Below are 22,767 nucleotides of genomic sequence, written 5' to 3' on the forward strand. Positions count from 1 at the left end.
GCATTTTCATGGTTGAACGTTCTCATCCTCACACGTGTCGGTGCTTTCGGCGGCCTTAGCGGTCTCGGCCAACCGCACATAGCGGCTTATTATTTAATGGGGATTATTAGTTGCTTTTTTGGTCTTACAGAATTGGATTTATTTATAGCTTATCGATGGCCAATCAGATTGTGATATTGGCGTCACCTTATTATTCTGAAAGCATTAGCATGTTGATCATGCGGCTGCGGAGATGTTCATCACGCTACCTAATGGGCTGTCTCCATGACGCTTCCACATATCCATTCCACCTGCAGAGCTGCTATTTCTTTGTTGCAAATTAATGGGGGAAAAAATTAGCGGGGTATCGAAAGGGCTCCACCCAAGAATAACTGAGTGGCCTTAATTAGAATAATATGAATATGGCTGTGTTTGTATGTTCAAGGCATGCTCCAACGGCTATTTCTCTCTCCCTGAGCTCCGGCTCAGCAGAGTTTAATTAAGCATAAACTCTTGATGGGCTTTAATAAAGCGTCTGACCCATTAGGAACCGGGGCTGGCATCATTATAATTCCCTATTAGCATCAATTTGTCTCCATAGATTCCATAAAGGAGCGCAGAATAGACACACTCTGACAGAATTCAGCGCTCATATTTAATTCACAGCACCAGGAAACTGTGTTTTACGCAGTCCTTCAAAAATATGTGTTTTTTTGCATATTCTATTTGATGGAGGAGGACACTGCTTACAGTGAAGAAGGTGGAAAACGTTGTACACCGCTGTTTTGGTGGCTTCCCTTTTAAAAGCAACAACTGAACGAGCGTGGGAGTGAGCCAACGCTCGCAGGACACGATTGGCATCTTGATTGGCAGACTGACTGTAGCCGTCTTCTCTCCCCTGCTCTCCAGACTAACCCGGGAGCCCGACCAATCTGCAGCTCATGTTTCGCTCTCCTGCGGAGGACGTCCGGACACCCTCCCATTCAAACGGGTTTCCACCCGACCTCGCCAGGGTGGGGCCACTCACAAGCGTTTATCTGATATGCGGAAGGGGGGGGGGGGGGGGCGGTCTGATAGGATGACGATGCGGAGGAGCGCCGTTGAGGCACCTCACCAAGATGGCTGCCGCCCACGTGGAACGGTCTTGTTGAATCCGCTCTTTGGTAAAAGTTTAACAAATCCCAAATGTACCATCTCAGTCTCTCGGCATCACATTGGTCTATGTAGATGTTTTCATTTATACTTGATCGTGTGGTCTCAAACCGCCTTGTGGCGGGTTGAGAAATCCAGCCGCACTGCGTCTCGGTTGCATTTGCTTTTTGACTTTTTAGCTCTACAATAACTGTCCAATCAGCTTTAGAGTCATTGTGTAAACGTGGCGATAATGACTAACATGGACGTTAAGTCCCTCCCTAATTGGTTTAGATATAAAGTTTAGCTTTACAGATTGGGAGGGACTGGCTCATAGACCCATTTCTGAGGAAGGCTGTGTTTACCTCCAGTGGAACTTTGATTCCTTCCAACGGGTTTTCTGCAAAGTCCACAGTCAACACTCTTGTTTTTTGTTTTTTCTCTCTCCCGGTTTGTTCATTTCCGTGTCATTCCCCAGGTGCGGACTCCCACAGCGACGTGAGCTCGGCGAGCGGCGGCGTGCCCTGGGACAGCAGGGAGACGTCCCTGGTGGCGTCCACCGCCGCCTCGCTGGCCTCCTCCCTGCCCCTCAGGGACCTGGTGGACGAGGAGGAGCAGGCCAAGCACCGGGAGCACAGCGACAGGGACTCCAACAAGTCTGTGGACAGCGGCTCCTCCTTCGAAGAGCTGGACATGGACCAGGTGGCGAGCCGGGAGAAGGAGGAAGGCGAGGGGGAGGAGGAGGAGGAGGAGGAGGAGGAGTTGGGGGTGGGGGTGGGGGAGGCCGGCCTGGGGGTGGAGGACGGAGCCAAGGAGCCGCTAGGTCCACGGGCGGGGGAGAGGGAGCCCCTGGGAGGCGGAGAGGAGTAGGTGGAGGGAAGACGATGCTGAATAGTGAAGGGATGTAGGGTTTTAAGTGTCTTTTTGCGGGAGAGAGCTCTTCAGTTGTCGTCGCTTATCTGTCATGTTATCTTGGATCTACAGCCATAGACGCCATGACCAGCATGCCATGTTTGTTTTTTTTGTTTTTTTTGAGGCTTCACAATTCCATACTCTACATTATTTCGTCAAATGATAAAACGCATAAGTTAAATCATGGCTTTTTTTTTTTTTCCTCGCTTTTGAAATCTCAACAATTCCTGTTTGGTGTATTTTAAATAGGTTTTCATAATAGTAAAAAAGAGAATTCCTAAGGTTATGAAAACTGGAAGTCTATTTCAATAAATGTATTGTACACTGTGTGGAACAAAAGAGAATTTGGATGTGTGTGTTTTTGTAATTGTGGTTTTTCAGTGCACCAATTTTTTCCTGTGTAGAAGTGGCACTAGTATGAGACGAGCAAAGTGTGGAGTAAGAGCTTGGATGGTCGTGCATTTCAAAAAAAAAACAAAAAAAACATCAAAGAGGATCTGACCAACGTGTGGTAAGATGTGACCGTCAAAACCAGCTTCCCACACACCCCCGCCTCCAGCCGTGCGCCTCCCCAGGTCCTTCACTGGATTTTGTTTCCTTTCCAGACCCTAATATTTCATACGGTAGTTTTAAAACTGGTGGAGGAGACGGGCTGTAGATCCCTCTCCATCTCTTTGCTGTCTTCCCTCGACCTCTTCCTTGCTGTTCCCCACCGCCCCGAGGACCCGTCGTGGGACATTATACCAAAAGGGTGAAAAGCTGCAGTGGTGTAGGTTTCCCTGCTGTACAGTGGGGGTGTCGCCGGGGATCCCCGGAGGCCGTTTGCTTGCATTTCTTTCGTCTGTCGCTGGCCAGAGACCCTCGCCAAACCCTCTTCTCCCGCACGCCGTGACATCCCCTCCGCTCCCAACATTTCCCTTAATGTTGTTCCGTTTGGAGGAGGTGTATTTCTGTTGCCATTTTATTTTTTTTTTGAACGCTCTAAAGCAGCCTTCCGCCTTATTTATCCTTCCCCAGTTACAGGAGTATCAGTCACATCAGGTTATTTGTGTTCCCCCCCTCTGTCTGAAAGGACTCACTCTCCAGGAAACTCCAAATCTGGAGCAGAGTAAAGCGAATCTTTCAGACTGTTTTGCAGTGGCGCACCCTGTTATGTAACATGTATTCACTTTTGTATGGTTAAAAAAAAAAATACATGATTTACCGTCAAACGCGATCGTTAGTTTGAGTTGCTATCTGCTTCTCCATCACGGCGACCGCAAAGCTGTTTTCTTTTCAAATTGTTTCCCAAATTCCTTACCGGAGACCAGTCATCACAGGTGAGTTGAGTGGGTTCCCTCGCTGGTGAGACATTAGGAATAATAATATTACATTGACAAGGGTGTGAATAATACATGAAACACAGGACTCGACTGTACTTTGTTTTTAAACCGCGAGTGTCCGGTACCCAAACTTTCTGTGTTAGAATTCGATTCAGCCGGGAAACACAAAATCCTTTCATTTCTGAAACTTAACTGAGAGGACTGAGTAGTTGGGGATAGGGTTGCAGATCTGCTCAACAGGTATAAATGGGGCTCGAGGAGCTTTAATACTTTAATCACGTCTTACTTTAAGCACTTAAATGGTTTTACACTTGATAATGGGTGTTTTTTCTCGCAGTCTTGTGCAGTGGCAGCCACTGCTTCCTCAAACCAAGCGTATGGATTGATTTCAAAAGCCGCATAAAAGAGAAGCTCTGTTTACTTGAGGCCGGAGGAACTATTTGGTTTTCAGTGCAGTGAAGTGTTTCCGTTTGCCGTGGAACAATTTGCTTTCCCTCTTTCTCAATGGAAAAACTCCAATTAATAGAGTATGTATACAGTATAGGGTATGACTAAGGTCATGGTTTATCATTGCTTTCAAATGTTCTAAATTTAGTAGTTGATCCGAAAAAAAACAAACCCTGATTAACTATCCACCGTACAAGGGTACCCTTGTGCCTCCTATACTCCAGCAGACTTCAGCGGTGGTTTTGGAATCCTTGTCCCAAGATATTGAGAGAATCATAAGGAAATCTCTTGTGATCCGTCCCACACTGGTCTGAAGAGTCCTCCTACAGTGTGTGCACTGCCGGGACGGGAAAATGTCTTTTAATGTGCGATGTCTGTCCTTTGAAGGTCTCTCGAAAGTATCTTACTGCATCCGTGTCATTAGCCTACTAATATTGTCCAGACACTTCCCTGTGGCTGCCACTCTACTAGGTTTAAAGTTTATTAGTCATTGTTCATTTTATTGGAATTAAATGCAGCACTTGATGGCTTGTGCCACAGGTTTGGACAATTCTCCAGAAAATCTGTTTACTGAAAATGTGCTTCATCTTGACGTTACCCAGTATTCCGGGTAAGTGAGGTTTTTGGGACTATTTCTAACCTGTCCTCTGCTCAGCCAGCAGTGAGTGTATTGGCTTCTCACTCTGCCAGGACAGATGCCCTCACCACACGTCTGCTGCTTATTGCATATTTGCTGCCGGCACCCCAACCTTTGTCCAAAGGCAAGAATGAAAATCAGTCTGAAAGTAGAGAGATGACAAACTGGGCCGACAACTGATTTAATTAACTGTGAAACCCACAGGGGCGTCATGCGGCTCCGAGGGCACTGAGATTATTGCCTTCTGATGATGTTAATGATTGATATTATTGCACTGGATGGTGGGGGAGCAGAGCAAGTCACTCCTTTTGTGTGAAACCAGTTTGGGGGGGGGGGGGAAAGCTCAAAGACCTCCTGAAGACACACGCATGTCAGAACACGCATGTGCTCCCAATCGGATCGCACCAGTCTCCAACGGTTGTTTTTTTTAGAATAGTTATTTTTGTTTACAAGTACAAGCGATTCGCCAAATCATCCGTATTGGTCTTTGTGTTTGAACCTGATTGGAGCAGAACAATTGGTAAATCCATGTGTTCATTCTATAAACAGGATGATTTGGTGATCCTTCCACATATACTGGTGGAGTCACCCCAACCTTTAAGGCGTGCAGTCGAACCCGCAGACACTCCTGTTGGCAGACCCGCATATCGACAAAACATCTCGTCTTGTAATTAAAATGTCGCGGCCGACCGACCTCCCCGAGTAACAGGTACGTTCCACAATTTCAAACTTCGCGAGGCGCCTTCGTTTTTCGGGGCGATCTCCTCCCTTTGTTTTCATTCCATCAATCCGGGGAAGATGAACTGCTCGTTCCCTCGGTCCCTCACAATTGATTGAGGACCCCTCCCCGCCCCCCTGAATCGAGCGAGACCGAGATTGAGACTTGTGTGGTGGGTTTTTTTGTGGGGTTTTTTTGGGGTGTTTTTTTTTTTTTTTTTTTTTGCTCCCGCTGGTCGCAGATCAGCTTCCACGGAGCGCGCGCGCCTCATTTCAGCACCGCGGACAGCTCCCGACAGCCGCTCCACGCAGCGGCGCGCAAACTTCACCTCCTCCGCCCGCTCCTCCGCCCGCTCCTCCGCCCGCTCCTCCGCCCGCTCCTCCGCCCGCTCCTCCGCGCCCGCTCCTCCGCGCCCGCTCCTCCGCGCCCGCTCCTCCGCGCCCGCTGGCCCCCGGTTTGGAGCCGGAACGCCGCCGCCGCCGCCGCGAAGGGACGCGCGTCGGACATGCGTCGGTTAAGGATCGCCACCGCGCACCCCGTGGCTGGAAACTGAGCAATGCCCCTGCACAGGTAAAAAGGTTCGTGTTTACCTTGGCGACTGCTTTCTGCGCTGGATGCGGCAGCTCCCACATTGATTGGTGTTGAACTATTAAAGTGTAACGTGGCTTTCCCGCCTGGCATATCAGGTCCGTGCAAAAGATTGGAAAAAATTAAAATTAAAATAATTTTTTTGCAGAAAAAATGAATCACCCTTCTAGAGATTTCGATTTGTTAATTGTAAATCATATCTGTCTTATTGTGAGTTTGGGTTTATGTATCTGTGCATGTAAACAGGTCTCCCTTGCAAAAGAGATCTCAAAGGGAATAAAAAAAAGGAAATAATAATAATAACAATAATAATAATAATAATGTAGATGTAGGCATCCAATGAGGTTTATCAGCCAACCACGTTGTCTGTTTGTTTGTTTGTTTGTTTTAAATTTGAAAGAAAGAAAATGCTGAAAATGGAAAAGTGGAAGACCGTGGCCAGGATTTAGGGACAGTTTGTGTCGAGGGTCAAGATGACGTTATGATCCATGTTTACCACGATTTATCGGTTTGAATCGCACGTGGACCTGCTGTTAATGTTTTTTGGGTTGTTTTTTTTTAATGCCATTATTCCAGATCTTCATTCTCTCAAGGTACATGAGGAATGGATCAGAAATGCTCAGGAAATGTCATAGTAATGCAAATTATCCCGAAATAACCACTGCGACCAACACCCCCGTGTGTGTGGTCGCAGTGGTTATTTCATCATAATGTGTTAAGTGTTTAGTGTGATTATGGCTCATCACAAAACTTAATAACACATTAAAAAAAATCCATACAATATTGTACGTCTCTGCGTGACAAGTGCTTTCAGGTTCTACTGGAGCAGGATCAGCTTCCCATGTTCCACTGCAAAGCCTGAGAACAATTAAAGACTGTGGTGCCACCGTGCACAGAAAGTAATGATAAACAGCTTGCATTTCATTTCTTTGTGCTTCTACCAGTTGTAACTTGGTGAATACTCTCAGAGCATTAAAGCGCAGTAATCTGTAATCATGGGAGATGTTGATGATTGCCGTCAATTATTCAGGAGCCTGGACGTGCAGGCTGGCTGGAGAAGAACACGCACTGCTGTGCTCATTTGGAGCCAAAAGCTGGAAGTGGGAGGTGGAGGTGGAGGTCCGCCTAGTTTCTCTTTATGCCTATTGCACACTATTGTTTCAGTAGGATGTGGGACTCAGGCGTCTTGAAGATCGTAAGAGAATCGTTGGGAAATCTCTTGTCTTAAGAGTCGTCTGTGGTTTGAAGTGGCCAGAAAATCCTGCGTCAGTCCCAGACTAGAGACCATCGGGGTTGGTTTGGTTGATGTTATTTTCGTCTCAGTCTCGGCTCCAATAGATTGCGCCGGAATCCCGAGAAGTTTGATCCCCTGTGATCCCCTATGGTGTGTGCACACCTGGGATGGGGGGGCTCAAAATGTGCGAAGTGTTGCCTTTTCAGTGCAAACGAAATGCGCTTTCACCTCCTACGCAGTAGCCGAGAGGCGTGGACGAGGCGGCGGCGGAGCTATGGGCGGGGCACCGTGCACAGCCTCGGGGACCGGCGCACGGCCTCGGGGATGGGTCCCAGGCAGCTCGGCAGGGCGCGCCCGGGGGCCCAGAACCCGGGGGGCGTCATCGTCAGTGCGTCGTGTTAATGCGGCCCCGTCGGCACTGCCGCTGCGGAAGCCGCTTGCGTGCAGGCAGGCCGGAGTGCGGAGCTCAGGATAAACGGTAAATGGGCTGCGTTTATGTGCCAGGAGGAGCCGGGAAGGGAAGCGGCAATCGTCAGATCACTAGACGACCCGCTCTTCGAGTTCCTGAGCTACTGCCCCTTACAAATAAGGGGTTGTTGTCGCTGAGATAACAGACAATTATGTTGTTTTCATCACCTTGAAACCCCGAAAAATCCATTGATATAAAAAAAAAATGCAGAGGGGACCCCATAATTTGTCGGAAACACAGTGATACTGTGCGCGGTGGCACAATCCAGTGACTGCGGCGCGTGGACGCCTTCAGGGAGGTTGTTTTTTTTGGGGGTTTTTTAATGAGTGAGGGATCTGATCCTCCTCCCCTTATTCCCTTATTGTCACTTGGGGCTGTTATCGCGCGTTTGGGTTTTATTAGGTGCCGCTCATCAGCGATCAAACTGCTGCATGATGAATTGCTCCGGTCCGATCGAGCAGGACACTTTAATTGCTTACACCTCTCTACCATCCCGGAGTGTGATTCTGATCCTCCCTCCCGGTCGCTGGCTCTCACTGCTTATGACGCACGCGCACACACACAGTTCACCCCCATCACCCCCAGTAGAGGCTCTGTCTGTACTGTACGCCCGGCTCTTGAACCATCTGCTGGGTGAAACGTTTCACTGCCTTTCGTTTATATGTTGGGACTATGCTGTTGTCATTTTCTAAATGGCTTTTTCCCGGAAAAAACCCCTTTCCACCCTTAAGACAAGGCTTCCAGCGTCAATTGTGCTTTAGTGCATTTCCCTCACCCAGCGATGCCTGGAGAGCCTGCTAAAAAATCTGCAACAGCTGATTTAAGATTCAACTGCAGGAAATTGACATAAGAGCAGTTGGTGTGTGTGCATGTGTGCATGTGAGGGAGCGTTTATTTAACTCAGTGCGATAATGGAACAAAGTCAAAGAGCGACAGTGGAGAATCTCACCCTGAAGACGTTTGGTGAACATTACCCAACAATCAAGTAAAACTCAGTTAATCATCGGGGGGGCGGGCTCGCAGGGCTCTGATGCCTCGTCGCGTCCGACGTCTATTCCACGCCGGTACCACACCCCGGGGAGGCTCACACGTGACGGCGGCGGGGCATCTTAAGAGGATTACCAAATAAATCTTGTTGTCGCGTTGTAATTCTCTTTCACACCGTCACCGAACACCCCCCCCCTCCCCCCCCAAAAAAACAAACACAAGATAATCGAGCCCGAACAGAGGACGAATCCGCTGAAAGCACATTGATCCATTATTCAGCTCCTGTTGGGTCTGCTGCTGCTCCCTCGCTCGGCGTTTCCCGCCCCCGGTCGCAGGGCTTCCCGCGGCTCCAGAGCGCGAGCGGCGGCGCCGTGACGCGGTGACGTATGTCGTCGAGATGCCATCGCCCCGCTCGCACCAACCGCAGGACCGGCAGCCATGATCTCCCGGAGGCAAAGGGCGGGAGATGAATGTTGGATGAGGGCGGCGCAACCGGGCCCGCGGGGGGGGGACGGAGGCGCCGCCCAACGCGTCCGGGGGGGGTGGAGGCGGGTGAGGCGACGGGATAGGGTTTTGGATTCGGTCGTCGTACGTCTGCGGGAAAGGAAAACCCCGCGGAAGGCGGGCTCCGCTTGGGGCGCCGCGCCCGGTCGCACCGTGTCGGTGTCAACATTCTATGGTTCGCTCGTTCCCTGCGCGGGGAGGAACGTGTGAATGCAACATGTAATGACCTGGTCATTTGATGGACTTTGATCGTCGTGACACGTCTTCCAAGGTGTCTTTTGGCACGTTTGCGTCACGTGAGGAATGTCCCGGTGTGCGTCTGTAGATGAGGAACACTCCCCCCCCCCCCCCCCTCCCCCATGCCGTCCCGCTCCCTTCGCCCCGAAATAAACTTCCGAGGGCCCCTCTCGACGTAGGAAGCCTGTGATCTTCTCCCAAATCCCCTCAATTTGTTGTGGGGAGCGCACCGGGTCACGACACCCCGCGCAGTCGTGAAATCCCGCTTCCTTTGTCAAAATTGTCGAAACGGTCGCTCTCTGCGAGTCGCTCGCCCGTCGACTCGGTTCAGATGTTTAGGGAATTAAAATAAATAAATAAATAAATAAATAAAAACCCAGCTGGCTCGGCTCTGCCTTTACATTCCCAGGCGGAGCTACGCCCGCGCCAACGGTGGTGACTCCCATTAGGACTTCTCTCTCTCTCTCGCTTTCTCTCTCTCTCGGTCCATCCGTCCCTCCGTCCATTCCCCTCCGCCGGAACTTCCCCCGTACCGCGTTGGGTTGATACAAATTGCCGGCGGCCGCGAGCCCGCGGAGCGCCGTCCTCGCCGTTCCCGACGAGGCTCCACGGCGTCGGGATCTCCATAATGTTTAATTGGTGTTGACATAAATGACCTTTTGTGAGAAGGTCGGGAGTCATAACTTGGGGGAACGCGGCCGCTCCTCCTTCTAACGATGCCACTTGGGTGATTGCCATCGATCCGGCCGATCCGGACGAGAGGAACCGGGATTCGCCCTTTCACACACACACACACACACACACACACACACACACACACACACACACACACACACACACACACACACACACACACACACACACACACACACAGGTGTAGAATGGACCCGCCCAGATGTGTGCGGGCCCCAGGAAGTAGCTCGTGGAATTCGTTCCCGCCAGAACGAGCTCAGGGTGATCCCAGCGCCGCGTTCGCTGCCGCCCTTCGTCGTCCTCCTCCGCCGTTTTGCGCTGAAGCCGCCTCCGTGGACGGGGCGGACGGAGGTTTGTGTGTGGTTTTTTTTTTTTTTTGTTTTGTTTTTTGGCTGTCAAAACCCATTACCGAAGAGGCTGAATTGAAACTGAGTCTCTGAGGCAGCGTGGAATAGATTTATCTGATCCCTGTTTGGGTGCGTCCTGATTTCCCAAATTTCTTCGCGCGTAATAACAGTCCTGTGCATGAGGTGGAAGAGAGCGCCGGCCGCTGTTATTACCACCAAACTGATTGCAGGGGAAAGCGCACAAGGGGGCGGGGGGACGGGGCCACGCCGCAGGGGCTTTTCCCATCGCCAGGTCCTCCTTCCCATTAGAAGACCTTCCTCCCTGTCCCCCCCCCTCCTCGCCCTGCCGCCGGGTGGGGGGGGATCTCCATCCTGCTCCTCCCGGCTCGGGGCCACCGGTGTATATTTGACCTCCGCTCCTCCTCCGCTCGCCATCGCCCACCGCTCACCCTCCTCCATCTCACCTCCTCCTCATCACATTCTCCCATTTCCTCTTGCGTTTTCGTGCCCCCTCCCTCCCTCCCTCCCATTCCTTCACACTGTCTGGTCTGAAGTGTCTTGAGAGGCTGGCAGGCTTTACGGCGCTGAATTAAAAAGGCCATCTGGCGACGCGGCAAACGGCGGCGTCGGCAGCACGGGAGGAGCGGGGGAGCGGGAGGCCGGCGCCGCTTTGAAGTTTGCGTGTTGACAGAACGTTGGGGAGGATTTCACCCGGGACGGAGAGCGTTTGCTGCGCGGGTTACGCCGTGGACAAACGCGCGCCGCGTGGTCCGGCCGAGTGTATCAGAGCTCACACGGTTGCGCTCCATAGCCATGTGGGATTATGTAAGCGGCCTCCTTTAGGCGATGGGAGTCGGACGAAATTTGGCGAGAAATTCACAAAACACAATTTCCAAAACGGTATTATTCATGAAAAAAAAAAAAAAATTGTGCTTTGAGGTTCAACTTTCATTTTAAATGACGTCGGCGTAGAAGACGAGAAGGGGTTCCAGGTGGACCGGAGGACGTCTGGCGCCCTGTGCCGGCGCCGGTGCCGTTCTGCGGCGCTGCATTGCAGCTGCCGAGGAAAGGGGAGACGCAGAAAAGGCCACGTGAACGGACGGAGGAACGGAGAGAGGGAGAGAGAGAGGGAGAGAGAGAGGGAGGGAGAGAGAGGGAGAGAGAGGGAGAGAGAAGGAGGGAGAAGGGGCCCTCCCTCCGTGGTGGGAGAGGAGATTCCCCCGGGACGGAGGAGGGAGGAGGAGAGGAGACTGACAACGTGTCAGCCACCAATCCTTTTGTCACCGTCCTCTCTGGGGGCTGAGCGCTTTACTGCTCCACCAGGATTATGGGATGCATTTTCTAGCACAGAATAATACACTATATATAAATACTGTATACTCTATATACATGTATATCCAGCATATGGAAGGTCACTTGTAGCCACTAGGACACCTACAGCTGCTCACAGCTTGATGTGATCACACACTCACACGGTACAACCAGAGGATATTTCCCCAATTCCCCCGAAACATTAAAAAAACATCATATTTCACAGACTCATAGCTCACAAAAATGGCGAAGTCTTGTTCTTGTCACTGAGCTCAGATCATGCTTTTTTAATTTGCGTTCACTTGTTGATGAGCTCCACAGTCCAATTTCCAGAAGGAGGGAAAAACCCAAACGTGTCAAATGGGTTCATCAGCCACGCGCCGGCCCTCACTCCTGGTACCGCGCACAGTGTTGCACGTGCACATGAGGCAGTGATTCCGTGGCCAAAATTCAGCTTTTAACGAAAAAACAACAACAACTGGCGGATGGAAGATCTTATGGCGTTCATGTTAACGCATACATTTTTCAATGTGCATTTCGGGTTGCGGGGCCGACTCCCCGGTCGCCTTGTCGGACCCAGAGCCACGCATGGCTGGACCGGCCCTCTCGGCCCGGCCGGTCCTCCATTTTCTATTCCCCCCTCCCCGCCAACTGGCACGTTTCCATGGAAACAAAGAGAGAGAACCTAATGAGTGGGTGAATGTGTGTTGGTGAGATGAGCATATCTGTGTGTGTGTGTGAAGGCACACACGCACACACACACACACACACACACACACACACGCACACACACACATACACACACATATGCACACACACTGGCAGCTCTGTCTTTCTTTTTTTTATGAATTCAACTCTCCCTTCACTCTCTCTCTCTCTCTCTCTCTCTCTCTCGCTCTCTCTCATACACACAGATAACACACACATGCCCTATCACAATCTCAGATAAGACAAGTGCAGTGCGCAGGAGTATATTCGGGCTCCCCTATTGCAACACAAAGGAAGAAGATATAAACGTACACGATGAGGAATAGCTTGTCTAACGGTATATCCGTCCATCCCTTATCAGCTTCAAGTCTTTTTAGAAAAAAATAAAAAATAAAAAACTCTTGACAGTTCCTGCACAGCGACTCGATCCCTCATCGATACAATTAGGGCTTGTCAGCCTGACTGGTACAGGCAGTGGGAATGAGGCAGATCATTATGGCTCAATAGCTCGCTCAGATAAACTTCCATCGGCCCCACTACTCTCCCTAATTAAGCCTTGGAGATTTGAGCGGAGTGACATTAGGGTGGAACAATAACCCTGCGTCTCTTATCTGCACGGATCCATATCCAGTGGATCAGCTCCTCTCTCTGCACCACGGCTTCCTGCCACCGGCCCCCGAGTCCAGGCTGGGATCCTCCCAATAAGTCTGAGAGCAACCCGTGGTGATCCACCGCTGTGCTCATAAGCCATCAGTGAGATTGGTGATATATAATCAAGTAAAGCGACCGATTGTTTTTTTTTAGTTTTTTTTTTATTTTATTTGGCTTGATGAACTGGAGAAAAAAAACAACAACAAAAAAAGGTAATTCTGCCGTTGGTTCCCAAAATCACTCATGGCTCTGACTCTGCTTTAAGGTCTTTCATGCTGCATTGCTAGGGAAGCACCTCACCCCAGAGGTGAAGCTCCACAGAGAGAGAACATTTTAATATTTTTCCTGACCTCACAACAGGGAATACTTTGTCCTAATTGACCTATTTGACCAAAATGATAAAGGAAAATCATGAATAAAGGACAGATACATTTTAATATATATATATATATATATATATATATATATATATGTTTTATCAATACATTTTTGAATGAACTTTAGTTTCCTCATCATCCGGGGGCGGGCCACCACCGGCTTCCAAGTTACGAGACTGCAGTGTTATTATCAACAAGTCAGACTAAAATGGGATGAGCAGTGACCACGGAATCCTGTCGGGGCTTGTTTCTTTTTTTTTTCCAAATATGAATAATGTACAAGATTACTGACTGTTGAATAAATGAATGTTTACACAGCTCGAGATTTTGATTCAGTCTGTGTCTTAAAATGTTTTTTGTGGGTGGAGGAAATTTGGATCCTCTTTGTCTTTGTGTGTGTTCATTTTCCTTTTACTGTGAACGAACTGCATATTTTTGAGTCTTTTGTAAATGCAGGTAATATGATGTGACAAAATGCAGCCTTTCGGATCGTGGCTTGATGCGTGTGCAGTTCTGAGTTTCTACGCATGTGCACATGCGCAAATGAAACACATGTACAGGAAAGTGTATGAGGTCAGACAGTGACATAGAAAGAGAGATGGAAGTGGGAAAATGGCAGTTTTGCACTATTATGCACTATTATGCAATTGTTATGATGCGCGCGCGCGCACACACACACACACACACACACACACTGATACAGTACACACATACAGTATGTGTTAACTCTGTCATCATCCTGTAAGAAAACAGAGGTTTAATTTGGGTGAATCCAGTGTCATTTTCCTCTTGTGTGTCCAGGGCTTGTGTAGAAGATCTCCACTATTCTCATGAGATTAGAGTCCGTTCCTGGTGCAACGCTTGTAAACAGGCAAAGTGTGTCCAAGACAAAAGACCTCATTGTGCCCGAGCTTTAAAAGCTGTGACTGAATTTCTTTCCTGTTTGATCCGCAGGCAATAATCTACCGAAAGCCCTGACTAAAGGGAGGGGAAGAGGATGGCATCGCTGTTGTAGATGGCCTCCCCCACAACGCAATCACTGGTGCTTTGAAATCTGGAGCTGCTGCACCTCCTCTGCTTCCCTCTTTTCCTCTCCTCCAAGGCTCCAGCGGCGGCGGCAGCAGCGGCAGCGGCAGCAGCAGCCACATAGAGAGCCATAGGAAGGAGTCGGAGCTCGTTCTGCCCAGGGACATGTCATCGGGGAAGTCCCCTGGGTGGGGGGTGCCCCTCTTACCCCGGCCCCTCCGGCTGTCCCACCTCGGCCTGCTGTGCGTGTGCCTGTCCCTGCTGGCCCGGGCTCCGCAGGGCTTGCCCATGATGGGGTACAACACTGACTCCAAGAGGGAGATCACGGTGGAGGGAGACCTGATGATCGGTGGCCTGTTCCCCGTGCACCAGAAGGGGGAGGGCATGGAGGACTGCGGGAAGATCAACGCTCAGAGGGGCATCCAGAGGCTGGAGGCCATGCTGCTGGCGCTGGATGAGATCAACAAGGACGAGCGCATCCTGCCCGGGATCCGACTGGGCGCCCACATCCTGGACACCTGCTCCAAGGACACCTACGCGCTGGAGCAGTCCCTGGAGTTCGTCAGGGCCTCCCTCACGAAAGTGGACGACAGTGAATACACCTGCCCCGATGGCTCCTACGCCATACACGACGACGTCCCTCTGGCCATCTCCGGTGTAATAGGGGGCTCCTACAGCGACGTCTCCATCCAGGTAGGCATGTTTGTTTTCATTTCATCCACATCCCTCATGGTGATGCAAGACTGATGAGCAATTTGTTCGTATTGAACACATCTTTTAAATGACGTGAGGTAGTGATGGACGACGGAGTCGGGAGTCACTCCAGAAAGAGGGCCATTATTTATTTGAGTTTGCAACTGGGTAACTGCATCCAGACACCCGGTCATCCACTGGGACTCGACTCTCGATTCACGGAGGAGAAAAGGCCGAGGGCTGCAAACGACGAGCCACGCAGCCCGGCCCAGGACCCAACGAGTTTCTTAAGTTTCCATTCAGTGAGTGCGTTTCTCCCACCTCGATAACTCATTTTCACATATTCCCGTTGGAATTCTTTCACAACTCAGGGCCGAGCCCGCTCTTCGGATCCTCTTTCATCCTTCACCCAAAGTCCCCCCGCGATCACCGTTTGTTGTACCTACTGAATCAAAATGAAGGGAAAAAGTCCTAAATTCAAACGAGTGGCTCGGGTCACTCGTCATGTTTCAAAACAGAGCCGAACCTTTCATCACTGCTCATAGTTCCTTTCATCACGTTACTACCAAGGCTAATTGTCTTGAATAATACATTGTATTTTATTGTTCGAATTATAGATTCTTGTCATTTGACCCTGCAGAAAGTGCATTAGTGTTATTAACATCAGCCATCGCTGAGTGGGATGATGGCAGTGAGCTTCGTCAATAGGCAGTTAGAGAGAGAGAGTGAGACAGAAAGCCATCGAGAGCGAGACGGGTGATGGATGGTCACATGTAACTATCCATTTAGACTTAATTACCCCTTGCGAGATGTTAACACAGGGGCGAAGTGGGGATCTGTTTACCTGTTCGCCCATATGCTCAGCTGATCTAATTTGGAAGATCTCTTTCTGCTTCCCGGTAATTCACAGCGGAGCAGCGGCTCCGTCAGAGGCAGACGTGCTGCAGATGTTGTGTTTGGGACGAGTTGACAGGGGGGCTTGTGATGGCATGATTAGCACGGAGGCGCATTCTGAACCGCTGGGTTGATGAACGGCCGGCAAATCGGGCCTACATCTTAGCTCCTGGTGAGAGGGGCACACATGACACACACACACACACACACACATACACATACATGCCTCACATACAGTATGTGTGGGAGTTCGATAAATAAAAAAAACATTGCAAGTTATTTTTAGACATTTTATCTTGGCTTTATCTTGGCAATATATAACTATATCTGGCTATATATAACTATATCTGGCTATATATAAAACTATATCTGGCTGTACTTGACTATATTTTGGCTATACATAACTATATCTGGCTATTTCTAACTATATCCGGCTATAGATGGCTATATATTGGCTATTTATAACTATACCTGGCTATATCTAACTATACCTGGCTATACTGTATATTGGCTATATATAACTATATCTGGTTATATATAACTATATCTGGTTATATATAACTATATCTGGCTATATATAACTATATCTGGCTATATATAACTATATCTGGCTATATATAACTATATCTGACTATATCTGGCTATATATAACTATATCTGGTTATATATAACTATATCTGGCTATATATAACTATATTGGCTATATCTGGCTATATATAACTATATCTGGTTATATATAACTATATCTGGCTATATATAACTATATCTGACTATATCTGACTATATTTGACTATATCTCACTATATCTGGCTATATATAACTATATCTGGCTATATATAACTATATCTGGCTATATATAACTATATCTGGCTATATATAACTATATCTGACTATATATAACTATATCTGACTATATATAACTATATCTGACTATATCTGACTATATTTAACTATATCTCACTATATCTGGCTATATATAACTATATCTGGCCAAATCTGGTTATATATAACTAAAGCTGGCTATATATAACTATATCAAAGTATATCTAACTATATCTAACTATATCTGGCTATATATAACTAAAGCGGGCTATATCCCGCTTGTTTTTGGCTAAATATAACTATATCTGACTATATCTGACTATATCTAACTATATCTGACTATATCTGGCTATATCTGACTATATCTGACTATATCTGACTATATCTGGCTATATTTTGGCCATATTTAATTACAGTATATCTGCCTCTATGTATCTATATCTGCCTATAACTATATCTGGCTATATGTGACGAATAAACCTCTTGAATCTTGAATCTTGACTCTATATCTGGCTTTATCTTGGCTATATCTAACTATATCTGGCTATATCTGGCTATATCTTGGCTATATACAACTATATCTGCCTATATATCACTATAGCTGGCTATATTATGGCTATATATAACTATATCTGCCTGTATATAACTATATCTAACTATATCTTGGCTGTATCTAACTATATCTTGGTTGTATCTAACTGTATCTCACTATATTAGCTATATCTTGGTCTATACATTGGCTATATCTTGGCTCTATATTGGCTATATCTTGTTTTTATCTTGGCTTCATCTTGGCTTCATCTTGGCTTCATCTTGGCTTCATCTTGGCTATTTATTGGCTATATAATGGTAATCTGAATTTCTTCAGCTGCCTGAGGTGGTAAAGATGCTGCCTCGCCTTTCTCACCAGAGTATCTGTATGAAAGTCCTCCGTGATGTGTACTCCCAGGTACTTGAAGCTGCTCACCTTGTCGACAGAAGCCCCATTAATCACCAACACACTGTGTGTCCTGGGTTGTAATCCCCTCCTAAAGTCCACAATCAGCTCCTTAGTTTTGCTGACGTTCAGGAGGAGGCTGTTGTCCTGGCACCAGAGTGACAGGTCAGCCACCTCCTCGCGGTAGGCCTTCTCATCCTCGTCTGTGATCAGGCCCACCACCACGGTGTCGTCAGCAAACTCGATGATGGTGTTGGAGCTGGACCTGGCCGCACAGTCATGTGTGTACAGGGAGCACAGTAGGGGGCTGAGGACGCAGCCCTGGGGGGGATCCTGTGTTCAGGGTGAGGGAGCTGGACATGTGCCTCCCCACCCTAACCACCTGGGGCCGGGCTGAGAGGAAGTCCAGGATCCAGGCGCACAGCGGAGTGTTCAGTCCGAGCTCCCGCAGCTTGACAGCCAGTCTGGTGGGGACTATGGCGTTGAAAGCTGAACTATAATCGATGAACAGCAATCTCACATAGGGCCCCTTCCGGCCATCCAGGTGCGTGAGCGTGGTGTGGAGTACCTGGGAGACTGCGTCATCCATGGATCTGTTTGGCTGGTGTGTGTGTATGTGTGTGTATGTGTGTGTGTGTGTGTGTGTGTGTGTGTGTGTGTGTGTGTGTGTGTGTGTGTGTGTGTGTGTGTGTGTATAGAGAATATATATATGTGTGTGTGTGTATACAGAATATATATATATATATATATATACTGTATATACTGTATATGTGTGTGTGTGTGTGTGTGTGTCTTGATGCATTCGGTTTTATACAGTTCAATACACATTCACTGCACAGATGATACCGTGCAGCCTGAGGAAGACGGCTCCTGATGCCTGCCTCATATTTCATGTCAATTTAAACACTTGTCAGGAGGATCTTCTGGAATTCCTCCAATAAGTCAAGTTGTCAGATAATTGACTGTACAACGTTACAGACTTGAGGACTGGAACCGGAGCCGCACGCTTGTATGGCACAGTGTTAAACACTATTACTCAGACCAAGTGATAAACTCATCAACTTGCCGGTTCTCTACTGAGCGGGCGCTCGGGGAGCAGTTAGGGGGTTAAATGTCTTGCTCAAGACACTTCAGCACGCTACCAGGAGGAGCTGGGCATCGAACCGGCAATCTTCCGATCACTAGGACATAGATATAGTCTTGAGCAAAGACCAAAGACTGTTTAACCGCTCCCATTTAAACTGTACCCAACTTTGCTGTCGCTAGTCATAGTAAACAAAACCAACTGACAGAGCACAAGGTCACAGAGCGTTCTTCTTACCGAGTCCTTACTCACTTCTTGTTCTTTGCCTCGTAAAGGAACAACTCCCCGTCGAGCGAATGAAACAACACACAGCGATGTTTAGGCAAGCAAAAGCCTGGGACGTGACATAACAAACAACGCAATCTGGAGCAAGTGAAGGGATCCCTTTGTTGGATCTAGGTTTGAATTCAGGGTGTGAAGTAGTTGATGAATGAGTTGTAGTTTGAACAAAATCCCGCATCTGGGGCTCGGCGGAGAGCGCCCTTGTCGAGGGGTTATTTATGGAGGTGCTAAAAGCAGCTCGGAACGAAGCACAGGTCATCCACCTGCCCGGCCCTCCCCCCATTTCTCATCCCGCACCGGTCCCTGTTTCATAATTTGATTCAGGCTTAAGGCGAGCAGCCTTTCTTCTTTTATTCCAGATGGCTTTGGAAGTTTTTTTGCAGGATGCTACGGCTCGTCGAGTGTTTGGCACGAACATCCTCTCGATCCGCGTATCTGCCGTTCCTTTAAACTGCGCCCGCTCCTTTGCTGTGCTTTTGAATTGAAATGAGTCTTTCATTGTCTGGGGCGCTGTGCACACCACGCAACCTAATGGTCCTTTGCAAAGAAAATGCCATTAAACAAGTTGTTTTGGGATTTCATCAGAGATTCTCATTTAAACCAGATAATACTGATTCCTCACTCTGCTTAAAAGCTGCGAGTTTTACAGGCACTCAGAGACGAACCGGAGACTTATATAACCATGGTGATGTCACAAAGTGCTCTGCTTCTCAAAGTGATTAAGGTACGCCAGTGTTCTTCAATTTCTGGTGAATTTCCAATGGTTTATCACTGTTTCCAGCTACAAATGTACATCGATGTAATCAAACTTGGAGCACATGTCTGAAATGTGCCGGCTCCAACAGTCCTCAACCCTGTCTGTAGGTTTCTTAGCCTTTCGGCCATTTTTTGGCACCTGGAACAATAATTAACACACTTTGTAATTATTTTAAATAATAATAATAAATACATGTTATTTCACAAACATAATAAATAAATGTTAGTTTGAATTAGTTCCTCGTTGTATTTTTTCTGTTAACAACATGAAAATTCAGTTTGATGACTTGTCTCTCTTGTAATGCAGACAACACTTGTGGAACATTCATTTGGAATTTGACTAATTTTGGAAGGATTTGTCACTACTTAACACCTCCTCCCTTTTTATTTAAGTCTGCTTGATTAAGCCGTCGGAAAGTTTCCTTCAAACAACCGTGTATGTTTGACTCTGAACCAAACCTCGTCATTGTTGGAACTCACCGGGCCGTGTGCGGAAATAGATGTCGAGTCTCAGTGACGCAAGTTGACGTTTGGTCTCGGACAAAAATGGCGTATTGACGGAGGTTAGCGAAGGTTAATCAAACTTACTTCACTTCAGTGGCGACTTCTTTCCGTGGATGACGTTTCCGACGGGTGGCGTCTCCATGAAATGCAGGAAAAACTTTTGCGTATTTCTGCGACTTATCACCATCACCCGCTCGCACGGCGGGGCGGACTCGACTGGACGCGGTTTCTGCGAGTTTCCGTTTTTTGTTTTTTTTACGAATCTGGCAAAATAAGGAGGAGCAATTAGATTAAACATCAATGGAACAACTCCACAGACGTCTGCCAGGTGAGAAGGCACATCAACACTTTGTAACCCGGAGAGAGGGATGGAGTCTAACACCACGCACCGCGCACGACGCAAACGGACGTTAGGAACGATAACCTGCACCTTCGTAGAGCACGATGACGTCATGAAGCCTCTTCCTGTAAATCACCTCCTTCCATTTGTTTTCCAACGTTGGCGCGACGGTGAAGCTCGCTGTGGGTCCCATTTTGTCGTTTTTTTCCACAAATTTCCGCTCCGCGTGTGGATCGATTTGGTTGAAACAGCAGTTTTGCAGCGTCCTGGCTCCGGCTACACCTCAACGGCGCTCGTAGCTTCTGCGGTTGTTTTGTTCCAGATGGTTTTAGCCCGGAAAATTCAGAGGAAAACAATGAAAATCGGAATGATCAGAACAGGCGATCCAGCCCTGCGCGCCGGACCCCTAATAATAATCATCGTCATAATCATAATCAAGTCAACTAAATATTGTGCTTAATATATTGAATTACTCAGTGGTTCATCTTTTTCTTTGCTTTTTTATTTATTATTATTATTTAAAATGTAGAACTTGAAGGCTGACGATCGTTCCTCAGCTGATGATTTTCAAACATTATTTCTCTTGAATTACTGTTCTCAAATAACTAGTCCTGAGCTAATCCGTGCAACTGCAAGATAACTCTCAAAATAATCCTCACAATAGTCTCCCTTTCAATGGCTTCACTATCATTCCTCGGCGAATCGTCTTGGCTCTGGAATTCACTGATAATTCTCTCAGAACAGATTATTTTGGGTTCCTCTCTCAACATATTCCTCAGGTGGACGTGGGAGAGAGTGTGTGTGTGAGTGTGTGTGTGTGTGTCTTTTCTGCGACACTGGTGCTGCCCAGCAGGTTGGCTTTCCTCTCCCTCCCTCTCTCTCTCGCTCAGTGTTCGTGGACGTTCCAGTCAAACCGGGTCCTTCCTTTGCGCCGCCAGGACGTACGAAAGTTCTGCCGCAGTGTGAATACGCGGTGGTCGCGTCGGATGAGTGTTTCTCACCCCTGAGACGAAAGGTGAAAATTCACAAGCGGGACAGCTCGCCATCTTCCCTTCTTGAGGCCGCCGTCGCCATGGCGACGCACCAGAACGGGGGGGCCAGATGGGGGGCCGTGCGGAGGCGCGCTCTCTGACGTCCTCAGCGGACCCGGCCCGGCGCCGCTCCCCATCTGTGGCCGCGGCCGGGCCGTCTGGAGGCTCGGCGCGGCTCGGAGAGGACGCCGGGGAGATCTCTGTGGGTGGAAGACAGAGAGTTGGGTCACGCCGCAAAAGCCAAATAGCAGAGATTGTATTTTGGAACGGATTAATGGCCCATGGTGTCATTTGGAGAAATAATGGTGTTTAGTGAGGTTATGGTTTAGGGTGGCACTTCAATGCATTCGTTCACGTGCCGAGAACCATGCAAACAAACACGACACCTATTTGTAACATATATAACCTGACCATAATATTTATAAATATCAGTGTGTGTATATGTAATTTTTTTTTCTCGGGAGGCATTGTGGGGGTCATGTGTCTTGCTGAACGACACTTCGGCACACTGGCAGGAGGCGCCGGGGATCAAACGACAACCTTCAGATTACTCGGCGACCCACACTAGCTTCTGAGCTGCTCACAAAGTTTAATATTAATTAGATATTTATGATATTCTACAATTACAGCCCAATGACATCTCGCCCAGGGGCAGGTTGATATGTTGCGGGGAGTCCACGCTTCCTCCTCCTGACGGAGGATAAGGGCGGATATGAGGCTCCAGCCGCACGTCCCCATCACACCTCCGGAATGTCAAATACTCCCAATCTCACTCCGGAGGAACTCACAGGCAGGAAAGCTGCCTCTGAGGCCACGCCGCGTCTATTTACGTCCTCTGTTCAGACAAGGCAGAAAAACAGACAAAAAAATAACAAAAAAAACAAAAAACCCAAAAAGAGATCACAGCTTGTTCTGCCTCAATTAAAGCTCTTGTCGTCTTCCATGATTCTGTACCGGTGGATTCCGTTTTGTTGAACGCTTTGGCACATTCTCTCAGATGCGATGAGACTTACTAATTAGCGGGACGCGATGTGGTGGAGAGGCGAACGGTGTTAACGTTTGCGTCGGGAGGGAGACATTGCAGGGACGTGGGGGTTGAGGATAATAAGGTAAATAAAGTGAGCCGACAACGGGCTCAAGGATCTC

The 22,767-nt window shown here is 48.3% G+C and overlaps 2 protein-coding genes across 2 annotated transcripts in view; both read left to right on the plus strand.

Moving 5' to 3' along the window:
* Window positions 1–1,980, plus strand: part of tex264a (testis expressed 264, ER-phagy receptor a) — a gene marked incomplete at its 3' end in the record, with an annotated part of 58,738 nt that extends 56,758 nt beyond the window's left edge. Inside the window, exon 4 of the mRNA XM_080001155.1 lies at window positions 1,589–1,980. Within this exon, the coding sequence (XP_079857281.1) occupies window positions 1,589–1,980 (392 nt within the window). The remainder of the gene's footprint in view (window positions 1–1,588) is intronic.
* A 12,463-nt stretch (window positions 1,981–14,443) lies between these two features.
* Window positions 14,444–22,767, plus strand: part of grm2a (glutamate receptor, metabotropic 2a) — a gene marked incomplete at both ends in the record, with an annotated part of 26,457 nt that continues 18,133 nt past the window's right edge. The window contains one exon of the mRNA XM_080000051.1: window positions 14,444–14,971. Coding sequence (XP_079856177.1) covers window positions 14,444–14,971 — 528 coding nt within the window. The remainder of the gene's footprint in view (window positions 14,972–22,767) is intronic.

Source organism: Zeus faber, assembly GCF_960531495.2.
Source record: "Zeus faber genome assembly, chromosome: 5".
In the NCBI taxonomy this organism is placed as follows: Eukaryota; Metazoa; Chordata; class Actinopteri; order Zeiformes; family Zeidae; genus Zeus; species Zeus faber.